The following is a 20312-nucleotide window of genomic DNA, read 5'->3' as shown; positions in this document are numbered from 1 at the left end:
TGTAAACTCTTACAGGAACCTACATCCACTAAAGGAAAATCTGGTCACCTGGTCCCTCACAGTCACTCCTCTCCTGGTGTCTAATTCACACAAAGTTGTTTTGTCATCTTGGAAGCCTTTGGAACAAGAATGTATCTGTCCCGGGGTGAATGTGCTACCTAGGAGTTAGAATAGTGGGCCAAGTGTGAGGAACACAAGACATTTGCCCAAAGAAGGGGACACTTGAGTCAGTCCTTGTATCCTGTCGACACTTATATGTTAGTAGGACCCAGAAAGTTAGGCAGACTTGTCACTGAGAGATGTCATGAGTAACACGGTATGGCAAGGTCATTCTTGTCATTTCAGTGGGGGTCTGATGAGAGGGAACGCATGAGAGAGAGCCAGACTTCCTGACTTTACTTCCCGACTGACATTGCCTACCTATGTAATTTGGGGCAAGTTATGTAACCTCTCTGTATCTCACTTTTTTCTTTATTTGCGACATGACAATGACACAACCTACTTATAGGATAATTATGAGAATTTAACAGTTTAATAAATAAGAAGTGTTTGGGGGCTGCCTGGGTGGCTTAGATGGTTAAGGGTCTTCTTTCGGCTCAGGTCATGATCTCAGGGTCCAGGGATCGAGCCCCGTGTCGGGCTCCCTGCTCAGTGGGGAGCCTGCTTCTCCCTCTCCCTCTGCCTCTCCCCCCGACTCATACTCTTTCTCTCTCTCTCTAATGAATAAATAAAATCTTTAAGAAAAAAAAAAGTATTTGGAACGTTGCCTGGCTCAGGATAAGTGCTCTGTGAATGTTAACATCATTATTTCTTTGAGTCAGGAATATGATTCATCAAAAAAATACACACTTGTTTTTCTAGTCAACAAATACTTAGTTAGCACCTACTATGTCCCAGGCACTATTCCAACTGCTGGTGATTCATCAGTGGATCAAACATATAAAAATCTCTGCCTTCCCAGAGCTTACCTTTTAGTGGAATATACTAGTAAAAATGCAAATAGAAAAAAACATACAAAATTATAGTTAGCCTAGTACCTGTCCCATAGCTGTCAGATAAATGGATATATTTTTCATGTTTTTGTGTTATTGTCATATAGCTTATTGGGCTGGAGGTTTGAACTGTCGTCTTAGGTAGGAAAAGAAAGCTAAGCCCATCTAGAATGCCATGGTAAGAAGAAATTGAAGCTGCTTTGTACAGATTAGAAAGGGAAAAAGAGAAAGAAAGGAAACGAAGTTAGGCCCATGGCCTTTGGTCATTGTGTTTAAAATGAGCTGAGGAGTGCCCGGCTGGCTCAGACAGTGGAGCGCGACTCTTGAGCTCAGGGTTGTGAGTTCAAGCCCCTTGTTGGGCGTAGAGATTACTTAAAAAGAAAATCTTTCAAATAAATAATTAAAAAACAAAATGAGCTGAACCTTTTGTTGCTTTGTTTTTTTTTTTAAATATTTTATTTATTTATTTGACAGATAGAGATACAGTGAGAGAGGGAACACAAGCAGGGGGAGTAGGAGAGGGAGAAGCAGGCTTCCCGCGGAGCAGGGAGCCCAGTGCGGGGCTCGATCTCAGGACCCAGGGATCATGACCTGAGCCGAAGGCAGATGCTTAACGGCTGAGCCACCCAGGCGCCCCTTGTTGCTTTCTTTGTATCAGACATACTACCTCTAGGCAGATTTCCATATTCGAAGGCGGCAAGAGACCCCGTCTCGCTGTGTAGCAGAGCAGAGAACAGTGTTGGTTATTATCAGTTGGCTGCAGCTGAAGAAGAATCCGTCAGAACTCACTCCTCGAAAAATAATTCACTTCTGAAAGGAGAAACTCCTTTGGAATAATTACCTCATGCGTGCAAGCTTTCGCGTTCAGGGAAGAACTTGGCCACAATAACCTCCAGACCGTATTCACTGGTTCTTTATTTTTTCTTTTCCAGAAATCTCCTCTACGTCTACCCACAGAGGCTGAACTTTGCTAACAAACTGGCATCGGCCCGGAATATTACAATAAAGATTCAGTTTATGTGTGGAGAGGATGCCAGCGATGCTATGCCGGTAAAGACAGAGATAAGTGTGTGCCTCCCACCGGGGTCCACGCAGACAGAATCCAGGGCTTGTCAGCGTACAGAGTCTGTCCGGTCAAGCCCACATATCAGCACCTGCAAAGGCCCTGATGGCTAGTCCGATATTGGTCCCAGTGTGCTGAAGGGGAAACAGGGTCAGTCTAAATTGAAAGTCTCTTCCCTGACTTATTCCGTAGTGATCTGTGGAGTTTGGGGATGCAGAGCATTTTAGAGCACTGAAAGATGTTATGAAAACTTTCCATACCACCCGAATGGTGTAAGAGCTGGAGAGACGGCCCCGGCTGTGTCGGCCATGTTTGCACTCTGCCCAAGCCCAGATGGCGTCTGGAGATAAATGCAAAGTATTGCCCAGGGATGATAAACACACACACACTAGGGGCGCCTGGGTGGCTCAGTCATTCAGCATCTGCCTTCAGCTCAGGTCATGATCTCAGGGTCCTGGGATTGAGCCCCGCATCGAGCTCCCTGCTCAGCGGGAAGCCTGCTTCTCCCTCTCCCACTCCCCCTGCTTGTGTTCCCTCTCTCGCTGTGTCTCTCTCTGTCAAATAAATAAAATCTTAAAAATAAATAAATAAACACACACCATCTCAACACCCTTCAGGAATGGATCTTCAGCCTGAGGCAAAACATAAATCAAATACTAAATATATAGTACAGAATTCTCTAAGGAACCCAAAAGACCAGAATTTGAATTATTTTACCTATCTGCCACTAAGTGAGATGGGCAGTTAGCTATTACTATTTTCCCTAAGTCCTAGAATTCAGTTCCTATACCTTTCTACTGAAGGAATTTTTTTCCAGTGCTTCTATTCTTCAGATACCTACTTTTTTTTTTTTCTGTAAACGATCCTTCTGTTGACCCACTCACCTTCCCAAAGCAAGGTATCCTCTTGTGACAGTGATGGGAAAGAAGCTCTCAAGGAGGGCTCCCCTTGTTCTCTCTGCTCTGGCCCCTAGCAGAGCTCCCAGGGCTGCCAGGTACAGCTGTGCAGCAGCTTCTTGGAGGGGACAAGTGAGGGCCAATCCCAGCCTGTTCTCCACTCCCTAAGCCCTGGGACCTTGTCATGAGTATTGCTGCATTTAGGAGAAGGCTCGTTTTCTTTGCCCAAAGGTGAGTCAAATCCTATGCCTTCAGGGCTGAGTCAGGCCAGAGGAGGTTCCTTTTTTTTTTTTTTTAAGATTTTATTTATTTATTTGACACAGAGAGAGCACAAGTAGGCAGGGCGGCAGGCAGAGGGAGAGGGAGAAGTAAGCTCTCCGCTGAGCAGGGAGCCCGACGTGGGGCTCCTTCCCAGGACCCCGGGATATGACCTGAGCCGAAGGCAGCTGCTTAACCAGCTGAGCCATCCAGGCGCCCCTAGTGTCTTTTTCTAAATAGCAGAGACCTGTCAACAAGCCAGTGAAGGTCCTGATCACCGAAGTGAACAGGTCCATGTCTTTGGAGGGAAAAGAACCTGGACCAGAGTAACTGAGGGAAAAACTATGTGGCTTTGCCTGGAGTACGGGCCTCTAGACAGTGAGGCAGAGTGGAGAGGGCTTTATTTTTCCAGTCTCACAAACCTGTGACTCTTGGTCACTAATACAGCTCCCTGGGACCTCAGTTTACCTTTCACGGTTGGTTCTTGTATGCAGTTGGGTCAGTTGTAAACCCAGCACCCTTAATTTATAAAATGTAGCTTTGTGAGACCAGAACAGCCATGGGGCTGATGATAGTTGATTTGATACACCCAAATATCACTGCTAATTTGGTCCTTTCTATATTGGTGCACAGGTCATCTTTGGAAAATCCAGTGGCCCTGAATTTCTGCAGGAAATATACACAGCTATTACATACCATAATAAGTAAGTACATTTCAGAGTTCCAAATATATGCCACGGTTGTGTCATTATCTCCTGGCTTTTCTGGATCCCCTTTTGGTGATTCCTCCCAAAAGTTTTTATATCTCAGGGTCTAAAGGACAAAGGAAATATATGTCAGTTCTATGATTCTCTGTTGGAGGTGCATACTTCCTGCCATTAACGAAGACCGGGAGAAGAACATGTCTTTAAGAACGAATATTGTTTTGACTTTCTGGAGCCTTCTGATGTAGTATGATACAGAGAAGTTTTATGGTATTAAATAAATAAATTTCCTAACTTGCCTGGAGATACTGCAGGGAGCCAGAAGCAAAATCCAGCTCTTCTTTCCCTGTCTCCTTGTCTCCATCTGCCTTATTATCTACTCTAAGAACATTTAAGTTGTCCAAAAGAGAAATGGAACCCTCATTATTCTGTGGGTAAATTGAGTCACAGAATAATGTCTCAAACCGTTATTGACATTTTACAGGTAAGGGAGGGAGGGTCAGATGGACTCAGGTTTAAACCTGGTTTGATAACCTTGATCCATTGGAAGTATTTCTCTGAACCCTCTTTCCTGCCTTGGGATGAGGCTGAAGTGAGTAATGCACCTGACGCCCTTAGGTCTCTGGGACTTTGTTAATTCAGTAAATCAGGTTCCTTTCCTTTCCCACCAGCATTCATTTGCTAATCCAAATTCCTTTGATGAATCCCAGCCATGTGCCAGTCCCTGTTCTTGGGGGTGGAGATAGAAAAGGAGGTCACAGCAAGACTCGGGGCCTCATGTTCTTTTCACATTAAGTTGAACTTTTCCATTATTTGTGGAGTTTTTTTTTTTTTTTTCCTGACAAAGCCTTTAGTTTGTGAGCAATCTTATGTAAGCAAAGCATATCTGGTGGTATAAAAGTTGGTCTCAAGGATCTTCAGTGTGGGAGCAGAATGATACAAAATGAAAAGCAAAACACCAAGCAGGCAAATTCTGAGGAGCAAAGGGCCTGTGGCATTACAACTGATAGAGAAGTCACTGTTCTTGCTAAAAGTTATTCATGTATAATGTGCTTTTGAAACAGGTCTCCTGACTTCTATGAAGAAGTGAAAATCAAGCTCCCCGCTAAACTCACAGTAAATCATCACCTCCTGTTCACCTTCTATCATATCAGCTGTCAGCAGAAGCAGGGAGCCTCCGTGGAAAGTCTTCTGGGATATTCGGTGAGTCTTTGCCAACTTGCCTATTCACACTGCAGTGGTTGGACTCCGAGGTCCCTGCAGGGATAAACAACTCGGTTCTATTCACTTGCTTTTTTCCTGTCAGAAGTAGCAAAATGTGCCAGACCAGATTCCAGCAAAGAGCAGAAATGACTTGACTTAGCAGATGACAAATTTCTGGAATGGCAAGCTTGTGGGTAATAGATATTGGAAGAATACTCCTTTATAAAAAAGCATTGCAATGTCCATTATTTCCAGATTTCATATATATGCTCCACGTATAAGACCAGCTCTTTTTCCTCCCAGCAGAAGAAAGTTATTTCTTTAAAAAATATAAAAGGTAAAATAAACATTGATGTTGTCCAGACACTCACAAACATTGGCTGTAAAGAAAAATGCTACTGCTTCGGCTCTGAAAGCAGTAAATCATTGATATTACTATCTCAGGAGCTCTCAGGGAATTTAAAATGCAAAGAACTTGACAGAAATTACTGCCCAAAAGAGGCCTGGTCAATATCTAATCATCATTTAGTTGCATTTGATTATTGTGAGCTAGATAAATGGCCAGAATTATATGCTGTAATAAATACCGCTTTATTCTTTACATCATCTGTTTCAGTGGCTGCCAATTCTCCTAAATGAACGTCTTCAAACTGGATCCTATTGTCTCCCAGTTGCCTTGGAAAAGCTGCCACCCAATTACTCCATGCATTCTGCAGAGGTAACCAGCACGTTAGCCATTGGCGTTTCCTGTCCAGCCGTGGTCTCGGACCACCTTCCCAGATCCACTTCTTGTTCCCTTAACCATGACTGAGAATGTGCTGCATGTTTTGGGTAGCAATCACCTGTCAGCACATTACATCTTCTTTTTGTTTTGTTTTGTTTTTTTAAGGGTTTATTTATTTATTTGAGACAGAGAGCGTGTGAGGCAGGGGGAGCAGAGGGTGAGGGAGAGAGAAACTGAAGCAGATTCCGCACTCAGCGCAGAGTCCAGCATGGGGCTCGACCTCACGACCCTGAGATCATGACCTGAGCCGAAGCCAAGAGTCCAATGGTCAACCAACTGCACCACCCAGGCACCCCATCACGTTGCATCTTCTGAGAGCACATTGCTCTGATAGGAGGGGAGAAGTAACTGGTCATGAAACCCCATTCATCACCGACTCGGAATGTTTGGTAAATGCACCTCACACTCGAGGAAGCATTACCTTGCATTATTCACAAGAAAGGGATTCACAGAATAATACATTGTAAACGGGGAGGCAAACAGAGCCCATTTGTGTTAACAGCTGCTCTCAGCACTGATCCTTTTAAAAGGTTCCCACACTAACTGCCACCAGTTTCTCCTCTGGGTCAGTTGTGGCCCTCTGCAGTTGGATACCTTTATTCCTCTAAAGATGCCAATGTCAGGAGTCTGTCCTTCCCCCCGTTCCCTGCGCTGCCTCTTGCACACCCAAACTCTGCTGCAATCCACCCGTTTAAGAGGGCCCACAGGACTCTCCGCTGCTTGCCCCCACAGCGCCAGCTCTGCATCAACTCTCATGCTTCTCGCTTGGCTTGCTGCAGGTTTGCATCAAAAAGTATGATTTTGAAGCACATCCCAGATATCGTTATCATTTCATTTATAACTATTTTTAAATTATCTTAAAAGATAAGGGCTCTTTTTTTAACCATCACAATGCCATTGTCATACCTTAAAAATTAATAATTCCCTTATCTTCAAATATCCATTCAGTGATCAAATTTCCAGTTATCTCATCAATGTCATTTTTTTTAAAGATTTCATTTATTCATTTGAGAGAGAGAGAGAAAGCATAAAGGGAGAAGCAGACTCCCCTGAGCTGAGCAGGGAGCCCGAGGTAGGAGACCCTGAGTTCATGACCTGAGCTGAAGACAGACGCTCAACTGACTGAGCCACTCAGGTACCCCCCCATGTCATTTTTTTTTTATAGTTGTTTGTTTGAATCAGGATCCAAATAAGATTCACACATTGCTGTTGGTTGACATGTCTTGTAAGACTCTTTATCTATAGGGCTCCCCCTCCCAACTTTATCTTTTGTTTTCCTTGCAGTTTTCAAGTTGAAGGATTTCCCAGGAATTTGGAGTTTGTTTCAACTTTTAGAGTCAACTTTCTTCTCCACTCTGACTACCCATCTGTCATCCCCAAGCTATTCAGTTATTGTCATATTTGCTTTTTTCCCCTGGAGAGGGAAGCTTCCCTTGCTCTGGGCTACAGGCACATGCCTGGCTTCCCACCAAAACCACTTGCCTCAAAACCACCTGAGATCAACCTGAGTATGTTCACAGACGTTCCCTGATGACTCGTTATGATTTGGACACGTGGCCCCTTGCCAAAGCCCTGAAAACCACCTTTTTATCATCAAGCTGCACATTCTGATTTCCTAGAATGCCCAGTTATTTTCTTAATGCTGCAAGACAAACCTGGGGTTTTGGGGACCGACACATCTGGATCCAAAATCCAGATGCTACCACTCCCTAGCTATGAGAACATAGGGGAGCTGCTTACCCTCTGAGTCTCAGTAATGAACTGAACCATACCTGCCTATAAAGTTGCTGTGGACACTAATTGAGATAATGCATGGCAAGCCACAAACTCAATGCTTAAACTAATTTCCTTATATTCGTTCCTTTTTACTGCTTGCCCTATGCTACCCTCATAGACATACCCTTAGCTTCACCCGCACTGTCCACTAGCCACATGTGGTTCCTGAAAGTGGCTAGTTCAAACTGATATGTGCTGTAAGTATAAGATACAACTCTGCTATCAAAGACTTAGTGGGGAAAAAGTAATGTAAAATATCTCATGTATAGTTTTTTATATTGATTATATATTGTATCGATAATCTTTAGGCTATATTGGGCTAAATGAAACTTAGTATTAAAAGTATTATTGCATGTTCCTTTTTAATTTTTGAGAAAAGTGACTACCAGTAGATTTCAAGTGACATATATGGCTCACCTAATATTTGTAGCAGACAGCGCTACTTTAGATTATAGGTGGTAAACTCTGGTGACCCCAGGGGTCAGATGAGCAACATCATGAGTGCTGAGTCCTGGTGGAATGTGTTCACGCTGGAGATTGTCTGTCTGTTGAGGGTCACATCCCACCACGCTGGCATGCAGGCCTGTCTTCGTATCTTCCAGTTCTCAAAGGAAGTTAGAAAAGCAAGCTTTGGGGGCACCTGGGTGGCTCAGTTGGTTGAGCGTGCAGCTCTTGATTTCGGCTCAGGTCATGATCTCAGGGTCATGAGATCCAGCCCTACATCAGACTCCATACTCGGTATGGAGCCTGCTTGAGATTCTCTCTCTCCCTCTGCCCCTCTCCCCACTTGCTCTCTCTCTGTCTCCCTCAAAAAAATAAAAAAATCTTACAACAAAACAAAAACATAAAGCAAGCTTTCATGTGAAGTTCCTTGACTTTCAAATGTTGGCAACTAATCCAAAATGTTTCCAACACTGGGCCACACTGAACTTGTCTGTAGGCTGGATCCAGCTTTGGGGCCCAGTTTGTGACTCTGTCTTGGAAGGTTCCAGAAGTCCGCACCCCATGCATACATCATACTCTTGCGAGTGCGGCATGTTTCCTTCCACTAGAAGGCAAGAGGTGCCCACACTCCCGTGACTGGGTCAGGCTAGGCCGTTCTCTCTCAGTGCTGTATGTTGAGGTCTCTAGAGAATGCTGATTCTGGTGGGAATTGAAGGCAAGAAATGGTCCCTAAGGACTGCAGGACTGTCGAAATATAAATGGTATAGAAGAGTCATTTTGAGTAATTAATTCAGGAACCTAGTGGGCCTGCTCTTTGGAAACATTTTCTTAAAAGGCAAAGTAACTGTAGGCCCTTGAAAGCATTAAAATTTCATGTCTCATAAGATAGTCTACACTTTGTCTTGACATTCCTGATTAACAGGGAAATCACTGCAATTTTATTACTTTATTCCAGTCCCTAGAATCCAGGGTCATCTGTCCTGGATGGGAGCTTAAGATGGCTCACTCACTTCAGACCCCTTCTTTCGGGATAAGAAAATGAGAGTTAATGCGACTTGTCAGAGTGACAATAACTAGTTCAGTGAAGAGCTTAACCTGAGTGTGGGACCCGTAACTCCAAGGCTAGTTCTGGCAGGCTTCCAGGGAGGGAGATACATGTATAACCCTGACATTTACACTCGAGCTGCCTCGCTCTGCTTGTCGGCAGCCAGAAAGGGGAATTGAATTGCTAATCATTTTTTGTTTTTTCTCTTTAACACAGAAAGTCCCTTTACAGAATCCTCCCATTAAGTGGGCTGAAGGACATAAGGGAGTATTTAATATTGAAGTGCAAGCTGTTTCTTCTGTTCACACCCAGGTAAGGAACATCAGCGTCCTCTTCAAATCAGAGTCAGAGGGCTCCTAAGGAAGAAGGGGGTGCAGCAGAGAAACCTCTATGGATGGTCCGATAAAAGATCAGTGAGAGTTTTCATGCATGGATAAAACAAAAAATCACCTTTATTCTTTTTGGAGGCATACAGACCTGTTCAGGTTTTACTGGTTGTTTAAAGGGAGAGACCTCCTAAAAATGTCGAGCGCCTAGATGAGGGAACACAGTGTCTTCACTGTGGGCTGAGAAACCTTGTGAGGGGCTCCATGTGCAACCTTTTCCTGCTGGTGTCTCACTTCCCCCTGTCATTCTGCCATTTCTCCAAGCTTCCCCCCCACCCAGTTCTCTGTTCCTTCCTTTTCTTACCACCGTCTGCACTTTACATCTGCTCAGACCCTTTTTTGGCTGTGTGTTTAACCAGGTGTCCTTGCCTCTGCCCACAAACCGAATCAGAGGCCAAATTCTGTTTTCTTCAGTCACTAGTCATCAGGAGGTCCTGTTTTGTGCCTACTGCTCTGTAGAGCCGTTTATAGCCTTGGTCTGAAACCCCCGGGCCCTAGTCCCCAGACCTGAGGCTCCACCGTGAAGAACTGTCTGCGCTCACGCATCCACTGGTGAGCGTGGATGGGGTCAGCCCCAGGAGGCCTGCCGTCTGTCTTCCCAGGACAACCACCTGGAGAAGTTCTTCACCCTCTGCCACTCCCTGGAGAGCCAGGTGACCTTCCCCATCCGCGTGCTGGACCAGAAGATCAGCGAGACCTCTTTGGAGCATGAGCTAAAGCTCAGCCTCATCTGCCTGAACTCCTCCCGCTTGGAGCCCCTGGTTCTCTTCCTGCATCTGGTGCTGGACAAGCTCTTCCAGCTCTCCGTGCAGCCCATGGTCATCGCCGGCCAAACAGGTGGGAGGCCCGTGGGGCTGGGGGGAGGCAGGAGGGGCAGGCAGTGCCTTGTAGCACACATGATTTTCCAGAAATCCTGAGAACAGGGACGATGGGATCTTCCTTCCTTTTTTTTTTTCTTTAATTTTTTTTTTGGGGGGAGGATCTTCCTTTCTATTGATGATGTGAGTCCAAGGGAAGGCAGGACCAGTGATAATTTTTTCTTTTTTAGATTTCCTGGATGTTAAAATGAAAACCATATCAATATAGGATGCTTAAAATTATGGTTTTTAGAAATAGATGTATTGAATGATTAGAGGCGATCGTTCAAATTCCATTCCTGGTAATTGATGGATTTATTTGACGTCTGAGATATTTTTGTCTTCTTGACCAACAAGGAGATACAATGTTTTAAGGAAGTAAGACAACTCGTATTAAATGGAAGCAAAGGAACTCTCTAAACTGAAATTCAGTGGGATCACTTTTTTTATTGAGACATAATATGCATACCTTAAAATTCACTAAAGCATACGATTCATTGGCTTTTAGCACATTCACGCGGTTGTGCAACTACCCTGGTATCCAATTCCAGAAGATTTTCGTTAGCCCAAAATGAAACCCATGCGCCTTGGCAGCCACTCCCCATTCACCCTTCCCCTCAGCCCCTGGCAGCCGCTCATATAGACTTTGTGAGAATATATTTTAAAGGCTCACTTGGAACAAATGAACACCAAATACAATGTGTAAGACTTCTGGAGTGTCCGATTCAGAACAGAAGGGGTTCCTGGGAGTGTCAGAAAAGAAGTGAATCACACAGTGGGGTTGTGGCACGTGAGTGAGTGGGTGGGGAGGGAGTGATGAACCCAGAGCCTGGCACACACTGGGCAGCTTTCAGAGCCAGGGAAGAAGAGGACCTCCGAATCCCCCATTCACGCTGTGTCCTGGGACGTATCTCTCGTGGCGCCACAGATACGGTTATCCTGTACTGCAGGCCAGCATCTCCCACGTGAAGCCCTTGCCACTCCAGCTAGATTCCTGCAGAGTGGCAAGCTCCAGCCTCCCCACATTCCTTCCCGTGCGCCCACATATGTGCACCCTGCTTTGTATGTTCCAGCGATTGCCCGCAGACCTTTGCAGTAGACAAAGTGTACATTCCTAGGTTTTGAGCTGCTGCTTTGTAGCAAGTTGCCACCTGTCTTGGGGAGACAGCAGGCCAAGTAGGTAGAGGTACTTAGCATATAGGCATTTATTTGGAACCTATCTGTCAGGCACTATGGTCGTCACAGGAGGGAGATAAGAAGGTGGGAGAAATGCACTTCAGCCCGGAAGGCTGGAAGCCTGCTCAGAGAGACAGAGGTTACCACCGGGAACAGCCAAAGAACTCTGAGTCTTGGCGTCCCTGAAGCCCTGTACTGAGTAGTGTCCCAGGCTTCGCGGAGGAGGCGGGATGGTGCCCAGTGGTGAAGGGTTGGTGGGATTTTGCTGGGGGGAGCACAGAGGGCTTTCCAGCTGAGGACAGCAGCGTGAGAAAAATTGCAGAGCTAAGACAGAGCAGACATGTGATGGGGACAGAACAACTGCCTCATTTTAAAGCAAGTTGAATTTGAGCAGGAATGGGTACAAGGTTGGGTAACGAGGGTGAAGCCAGACCGTGGAGGGCTGGGAGCTCCTGAACAAGACTGTACACGGTGAATCGATAGTTTCGTGCGGACCCACTTTGGAGAATGGCATGATAGGCCTACATTTTTATTTGTTTATTTTTTATAAGTTCTTTTTTATTTTGAAAGAGAGAGAGGGAGAGCATGAGCAGTGGGGAGGGACAGAGGGAGAAGCAGACTCCCTGCTGAGCAGGAAGCCGGATGCGGGGCTCGAGCCCAGGACCCTAAGATCATGACCTGAGCTGAGGGCAGCCACTTAACTGACTGAGCCACCCGGGTGCCCTATACCTACTTTTTTAGATTAACCTGCACGCCAAGAGTCCACATGGTGCAATGGCACATCTCAAACGGGAGTGCGCGTCAGAATCACCGGGGCATCTTGTGAAATGCGGATTCTGACTTCAGTAGGTCTGGGGGGTCTGAGAGTCTGCATTTCTAACAGGCTCCCAGGTGATGGTACTCACATCAGGGCAGGTCCCACTGAGTAGCACCCAGGTCACGGGCATGGTGGAGAGGGGGGAGGATGCCTAGACGGTCTCCTGTCTTTGTGGTGAAGACCCACAGTGCTGGCCAGAGGAGAGGTGAAGTCGTTTGCAGTAAGGAGTAAGTCACTACAGCCGCTCACCCTGCCCTGGCCATGGTTGTGCCCAGCCTGGTGAAGCGGGTCAGCTGTGAGGACTCCTGGATGCTGCCCCAGAGAACATTCTAGCTCAGGTTCATTCGGGACCAATTGTGAGGCCGCCTATTTTTCTCTTGGTTCCTCAGCCAACTTCTCCCAGTTTGCGTTTGAGTCCGTGGTGTCCATAGCCAACAGTCTGCACAACAGCAAGGACCTGGCCAAGGACCAGCACGGGAGGAACTGCCTGTTGGCCTCCTACGTGCACTACGTCTTCCGCCTGCCAGAGCCGCCGAGGGACCCACCCAAGACAGGTAGCGTCGCCCCCGCTGCGGGCGCCTGGCAGACAGGCCCCGCCCCCAACCCGCTGCCCCGTCATTCAAAATGTAATAAAAAGCCCAAAGTTCAATTTTACATTTGAATTTTATTTTTTCAGTTAAAATTGATTTTATTAATTTTTAATTTATTTTTGTATCAATGATACAAAACTTACGTGAATGCTGAAATTAAAATTTTATTTCTCGTTTTTTTTTCCGACTTGCTTCCTGCCTCCCTCCCTCTTTTTTTTTTTTTTTTAAGATGTATTTATTTTAGAGAGACAGAGCTCATGAGCATGGGGAGGGGCAGACAGAAAGGGAAAGAATCTCAGGCAGACTCCCTGCTAAGCATGGAGCCCAACACCCAGAGCTCCAATCCCAGGATCCTGTGATCATGACCTGAGCCGAAATCAAGAGTTGGACACTTAACTGAGCCACCCAGGCACCCCCCCCTCCCTCTTTTTATACCCAAAGCACTTCTTTTTTTCTGCCTCCGTGATAACCCCTCACTGGTCTTTACCCAGTGGATAATTTGATTCAGGTAAGGATCTTTTATTTTCAAAAATGGGGAAGTGACAACAGGTGTCTAGGATGCTAGGATAATAATGACAAAGAAAAACAATAAATATCCTATAGTAGTGGTGATCACCGGTTCCTAAAGTTTTCATTGTGAAAAGATAAATCCCTTTCCTCATTTCCCCAAACTAAATTTTTGAAATAATAATAATGTGTTTCTCCACTCTTCCCAGTTATGTACAGGGTCATGATCAACCGGTACTTCTGGTCAGCAGGATATAAAAGTAGCATCAACAAGTTTACAAAATTCCAGGTCCTAATGAAGAAACTTGCCATTTTTATTAGTCCATGCAGCCTCATTACAAGTAAACCTGTAATTTTTTTAAAGATTTATTTATTTGAGAGAAAGAATGAGAGAGCACATGAGAGCAGGGAGGGTCAGAGGGAGAAGCAGACTCCCTGCTGAGCAGGGAGCCCGATGCGGGACTCGATCCCGGGACTCCGGGATCATGACCTGAGCCGAAGGCAGTCGCTCAACCAACTGAGCCACCCAGGTGCCCAACCTGTAATTTTTTTAAAAAAGATTTTATTTATTAGAGAGAGAGCAAGAGAGAGTGAGAGAGAGCGAGCAGGAGTGGGGGTGCAGAGGGAGAGGGAGAAGCAGACTCCCCGCTGAGCAGGGTTCCGAGGTTCCGAGCTCAAACCCAAGACCCTGGGATCGTGACCCGAGCTGAAGGCAGATGCTTAACGGACTGAGCCACCCAGGTGCCCCAGTAAACCTATAATTTCGATTGAGTTTTTAAAGATACTGGTAATATCTCATAGACTCGCATAATCGCTTTGGAAGACATATAGTTAAAAGTGAACAACGATATGTAATATATATTTATCCTCATGAGGTGCATATGCTTCCTTGGATTCTCCTATCTCAGAAAATCTTGCATGACTTATAAAGTTGTCTTAATTCAAATATTAATAAATTTAAAAGTTCCCATTTCCAGCTTGTCTGGAGCAAGCAAGAGCTCTCCTGACCCCGGGGGCTGTTTCCCCGTCGCAATAATAGGCTGAAGCTCAGTAGCATCCCCTGCCTTTGGATGAGGCATGTGTTTCCAGTTTACCACAGTCCTCACCACTCCCTGCTGCCTCATGCCCGAACTACTTACCCCCAAAGCAATGCCCCTCTGACCTCCCCTAGGCATTTGATAATAAGACCCTAATTCCAAGATCTAATCAAGTGGGTTTTCATTCCACTCTCCACCCTGTCCCTCTTCAGTTCCCTTCCAAGCACAGTAAGTGACTCGGATCCCCTTTCTGTTGGCATGTCTGTACCTGGTGGGGTGCAGGTGGTGCCACTGCCGCCCTCCCTGACCCGCGCTACCACACATACGGACGCACGTCTGCTGCTGCCGTGAGTTCGAAGCTGCTGCAGGCCCGGGTGATGAGCAGCAGTAATCCAGACCTCGTGGGGACACACTCCGCGGCAGACGAGGAAGTGAAGAGCATCATGTCTTCAAAGGTAAGGAGGATGCCAACAACGGGAAAGGGACGCGAGCTTTTTTAGTTTTAACGAAAACTTGGAGAAACAACACAAAATGGACCACTACCAGTACCATAGCTCTGCTGGTCACATGTTGTCATGCTTCAGCTTTTGAAATGATCGAGACCATTCTGGAAAGAAGCAGAGGCGAGACTGGCTTTGAAGATCTGCTCGGTTAGTTAGTCGACGCTGGTGGAAAGTTTTTAGAGCTGATTGAGCCACATGGAGTCTATTTTCAAGGGAAACGATGTAGCTTTAACTTTTTTTTTTCTTGATGCCTAGAACATCAAACATTATTTTTATTTATTTTTTAAATATCTGCCCTTTACATTCATTAACATCCACAGATTAATTATCCCATATAATAATTCCTAAGAGCAAAGCCAGGTTTTATAAACAAAAACAGATCCTGAGATGGTTGATGACTTGGGCTATACTGTTTTCCTTCCATGAATTCTTTGCTTTCTCTTGATAATTTCTTTTTATTTTATAACAGTTGCTGATTTATGGAATTACTGTGACTAGAGTACAGAAAGTTTCTGTATATGTCATACCTAGTCTCTGTTATTAACATTTTACATTAGAATGGTATGTTTGTCACAATTCATGAACTAATACTGGTCTGTGATCATTCATAACTAAAGTTCATATTTTATTCAGATTTCTTCAGTTTTTCCCTAATGTCCTTTTTCTGTTCCAGGATCCCAGCCAGGATACCACGTTATATTTTGTACTGCTGTCTCCTTAGTTTCCTCTTGGTTGTGACAATTTCGTAGACTCCCCTCGTTTTTGATGACCTTGACACCTTTGAGGATTTAGATATTTTGTAAAGTGTGTCTCATTTGAAAAATTTTTTCGAGCCTGTGATATAACCACACACCATAAAATTCACCCTTCTAAGTGTATAATTCAGTGGCTTTTGTTTGTTTGTTTTTCCACAAAGCTACCATGAATTCTTCATGTGAATTTTCTTTCCAGTTATCCATGACCTCCGTGGCTAAGTTTTTCAACTAGTATCATTTCCCCTGATTATGATAAATCAAACTCTCCAGGTTTCAACATAGTTTCTCTTACAAAATCCACACACTTGAGACAGTATGTTGTGAGAAAAAGGAATTTGGAGACCAGGGTTGGGTCTAGACTCCAGACCACCACCCAGCCGTGTGGTCATGGGCGAGTCCGCTCCTGCCCTGGGCCTCCTGTTCCTCATTTCTGTAGAGTTCCTGAACCCTGGGTGAACTTAAGGATCATCTATGGATCCACTAGAGATTCTGACAGTCTTGAGTGTGCACCATATGAAATTGTTCCTATGCCACCCTTTCCGACTTACAGAATCAACCCAGGGCTGGGCTGGAGCGGGCTCCTACCAGTTTCTGAGAGCCGATTGTTCAAATTTTCTGGCATTTACTGAGCCAGTTGTTAGATACTACTAAAAAATGACATTATATAAAATAAATAAGTTATACTAAATAAAAAATAATCTAAATGCAACATGGTATCTTGGATTATATCTTGAAGCTGAAAGTGGACATCAGTGGAAAACCTGGTGAAATCCGTGTCTGTGGTTTAGTTGCTAGTAAGGAGCCAATGTTAACTTCTTAGATTTGACAAAGGTACCAGAGTGATGTAAGACACTAACATCAAGAGGAACTGGGTGAAGAAGGGCATGCAAGAACTCTGGACCACCTTTGCAGTTTGTCCATAAATCCAAAATTATTCTACTTTAAAAAGATAGTACTCAAACACCAGCCCTTCCTCGATATTTTATTACACATTACTCTTTTCTGTGTTCTTGAGGTTATTTGTGTCTCTAGTTATCTGTATGGTGGAAATACTCCATGATGATTTGCTGGTGCACATCTCTTCCCAACACCGTGTTCAGTGGTGTCATGTGAACTTGCAATCTGCCATGACAAAAGCATTTAAGGTACAGAAATAGGCAAATGCTGCAAATCAGCTCCTCCCCCCAAGAGCTGGTTGTTAAACAACTGCCAGCACAGCACAGTCCGACCTCATGTGTAAGGAGCATTAGCATTTTCTGATTGCCCAGGGGACAGTTGGCCTGCCTCTATCATTGACAGCCTTGATCGTTATGATTTCATTTAATAGAAGTGAAAATATTAAATTTCTATGTGGATTGGGTTAAGAATTTTCTAATTGTTGTGTAGCAAGGAGGAGAACATTTGTCCACGGTGGTTTTTGACAATTTTTTAAATATAGCATTTAGGAGCCCGTGACAGTACCATCCTAGCCCACAGAGAGGCGCTGTTCCCACACTTTTTTTTTTTTTTTTTTTGGTGCTACCCCAATAAAGTCAGAATATCCAAGGGACTTCAGCACCCCCTCTTCCTAAGTAGGTTTGCTCTACACACTAAACTACTAACAGTGATTGTCTCAGGAGCAAGTAGAATGAGGTGTGACTTCACATTCTTTGCTTTGTTTTGTATTTATTTGTGGCAGTTGTTTTACCTTTGTAACCAGAAAAAAAGTAAGAAATATATGAAAAATGAATTCTGAGGTTGTGAATTCCAGACCGCTGGCTCACCTTTTAAGTGAACTGCTGTCAGTGGGCTGATGAGTCATGGTTTGTGTATTTCAGGGTGTTGATCGTACCTGCAATCGGATGTCTTACTATTGCTCGGGCAATAACGATGTTCCCAGTTCGACCGCAGCCCCAAGGCCAGCCAGCAAAAAGGTACTGAGTGGGACAGTGTGAGGATAATTTGCTTGTGTCTTCTTGCTGTGATCGATAACAGACACCATCAAAGTGCTCTCCTACCTCGCTCCCCGCTCCACACGCGCACACACACACACACACACTTACTTTTGTAGCTCTGTCCCTTGTCGTTCGTTTTTTGACCAATTGATTCCTATTCAAGGGTTCTCCAGCTTACCATACATCCGAAGTCCCTGGAGGGCTTATTAAAACTGATGGCTGGACCCTACCCCCAGAGCTTCTGATTCAATAGCTCTGAAGTGGGGCCCGAGAATTTGCATTTCGGACAAGTTCCCAGGGGATGCTATCCAGGGATGACGGTTTGAGAACGCCTGCCTTAGTTTCTTTTTCAGTAGAAGGTGAGCTGGGGACAGTTCATCCTCAACTAAAGTGCATGGCAAAAATTAGGTATCATTTATTTCAGTAGTCTTATCAGGCGACATGAAAAGCTTTCCTCAAAATTCATTCTAGTCAGCTTTACTTAGGAGTTGAGAGACTGCGAGCTGCCCACCAGAACATCTGGTAATAACAAAATTCTTCAGGCATACTCACGGCCCGTGTGGTTTGAGGGGCGGGGGTGTCTCGCTTAAGTTTTTTCTCTGCCAGACACTCAAGGATTGCTCCATTAGAGTAGTGACTGAAGTTAAGGTCTTGAGTGTCTTTCAAGACCCTTATTAAAATGTAAATATGCTGATTGGAAGGATAACACAGGAAGCCATTTGCAACAGCTGACACAACAGGGAATGTTCATTAAACATGCCAGGAGGGAATGAGCCTCAGCTCAGCTTGCTTGGCTCCAAGGGAGGGAAAGATCAAGCGTGGGGGGGCCCTGCCAGGGCCTGAAGGTGCAGACTTCTCAGTAATCCGGGCACCGTATGTCTGGGGAGAGGTACAGGGAATTAATTTTAAAAGAAGTGAAAGAAGATAGGGCGAGGTGCTGAAAATAATTTTTCACTTACCCTAAAACTCAGCTTTGGGCTTTGCAGGGACTGGTTACATGTACCATTTGACCTTTTTAAAGCATGGTTTGCCTTCAGGCTCGCCTCCTTCAGGCAAGCAGTCATGTTTGGCTTTGCCATTGCCTTGTTTTGACTTTGTTCCTGGCCATCTCAATGACTAAAAGAGAATCATTTCATTTCAGAGGGAAGTTTAGACAGTGTGTTTCTTCAATAGCTCAGCAAAAAGGATTTAGCTGCTTGGCTCTCTTCGATAACCTCCAGAGCAAGGTGTTCTTGTAATAATGTTGCCTGGTAAGCAACATAAATTACTTTAAGAAGCAGCTTATCCTCCTCTAATCTCTAAGACTCTGGCAGTCAAACTGACCTATTTTCCAGAGGTTACCTTTGAAGCTAGTGGAGCGAATCTTTCCTACGCCGGCAAGATCCAGGTGTAGCTGACTTACATCATCTGCACACTTAGACCGCCTGCTAGATTAACATTCCGCGCCTCATGCCGCTCCCAGGTGGGTGAGCTGAGCAGCAAATGCTTTTCCATGTACTAAGATTATAAAGGTTTGACTCACCTGGCAGAAGGAAGGCGAACCTCCTGACATGCTGAAACACCTAAGCATTTTGCATTCATCACCATTAACCAGCTGAGGCTATAAATAGAAAGAGACCTGCACATAGATTTTCCATTTGTGTCCTTTTAGTATAGCTTAGTAACTCTCGAATTTTAATGTACATAAGACGGTAAATTGAGTTGCATGCATGCTGTACAGGGTGGGTACCTTGAAGATGTATCGAGGACAATCTTTGCTATAATCAATTTTTGTTTTAGGGGTTGAGTTTGAAACTTAACTGCCATATATGGCAATACCTTAGGTTGTGGTATTAGGATGTTCAAATAGTTTCAGCTCTCTTACCCACAGAACAATAAACAATTGGTTCATCTGTATTTATTCTAGGTTTTCTGGTCATCAGATTAATGAAATCCAGAGAAAATACCCAGACATCATTTTTGCCGTTAGTTAAGGTGGCCACCCATCTCTGTTTGCCCAGGACCAAGGGCTCCCTGGGATGCAGGACTTTTCTGTTTTCAGACCGAGGCAGTCTCAGGCAAACTGAGATGAATTGGTTGCCCTACCTTTAGTCTTGAGCCTCTTCCCCAGCAAAGCTCTTGTCAAGAGTATTAAGTAGCCACATAAACCCAGGAATGGGAAATGTACAAAAGATGCAAAAGTCACCATCTGCTACATTTGTTCTCAAGCAGTTGGATAACTTGAAGGGAAGTGTAGACATAAAGCAGAACTGAGGAACCTTCCAGCATCTGACCCTGGCACAGAGGGCGTTGAGAAGCTGTGAGTTCGGGCTGCTACCACTATCGAATGCAGAGGATCTGCTCATTAAGCCCAACCCATCATATTTCCCACAGTGCCATAGTGGTGTTATAAAAACAAAAATCATCGTATCTGGAAGGCAGTTTCGATATCACCAAGACATCAGTTCTCTAATTGCGGTCCCTGGACCAGCAGCTTGTCAACACCTGGGAACTTGTGTGAAATGTGAATTCTCAGGCCCTGCCCCGGATCTACCACATCCAAATCTGAATCTCTGGGGCGGACCCAGCAGTCTGTGTGTCTTCAT

General features: G+C 44.9%; 1 protein-coding gene across 2 annotated transcripts in view; it reads left to right on the top strand.

The window, feature by feature from the left end:
* DOCK8 (dedicator of cytokinesis 8) overlaps window positions 1–20312 on the top strand; it is a 218192-nt gene that overhangs the window by 129006 nt on the left and 68874 nt on the right. For both annotated transcript variants that reach the window (XM_028117339.2, XM_028117340.2), the window contains 9 exons: window positions 1925–2042; window positions 3843–3913; window positions 4978–5116; window positions 5733–5834; window positions 9382–9477; window positions 10154–10388; window positions 12791–12955; window positions 14818–14990; window positions 17611–17706. In XM_028117339.2, the coding sequence (XP_027973140.2) occupies window positions 1925–2042; window positions 3843–3913; window positions 4978–5116; window positions 5733–5834; window positions 9382–9477; window positions 10154–10388; window positions 12791–12955; window positions 14818–14990; window positions 17611–17706 (1195 nt within the window). The remainder of the gene's footprint in view (window positions 1–1924; window positions 2043–3842; window positions 3914–4977; window positions 5117–5732; window positions 5835–9381; window positions 9478–10153; window positions 10389–12790; window positions 12956–14817; window positions 14991–17610; window positions 17707–20312) is intronic.

The sequence above is a fragment of the Eumetopias jubatus genome, unplaced genomic scaffold (assembly GCF_037043125.1).
Source record: "Eumetopias jubatus isolate StellerSeaLion01/CBP00866 unplaced genomic scaffold, mEumJub1_p1.0 scaffold_15, whole genome shotgun sequence".
Classification (NCBI taxonomy): Eukaryota; Metazoa; Chordata; class Mammalia; order Carnivora; family Otariidae; genus Eumetopias; species Eumetopias jubatus.
The sequence above is the reverse complement of the archived record's forward strand: the minus strand, read 5'-3'. Positions and strand labels throughout refer to the sequence as shown.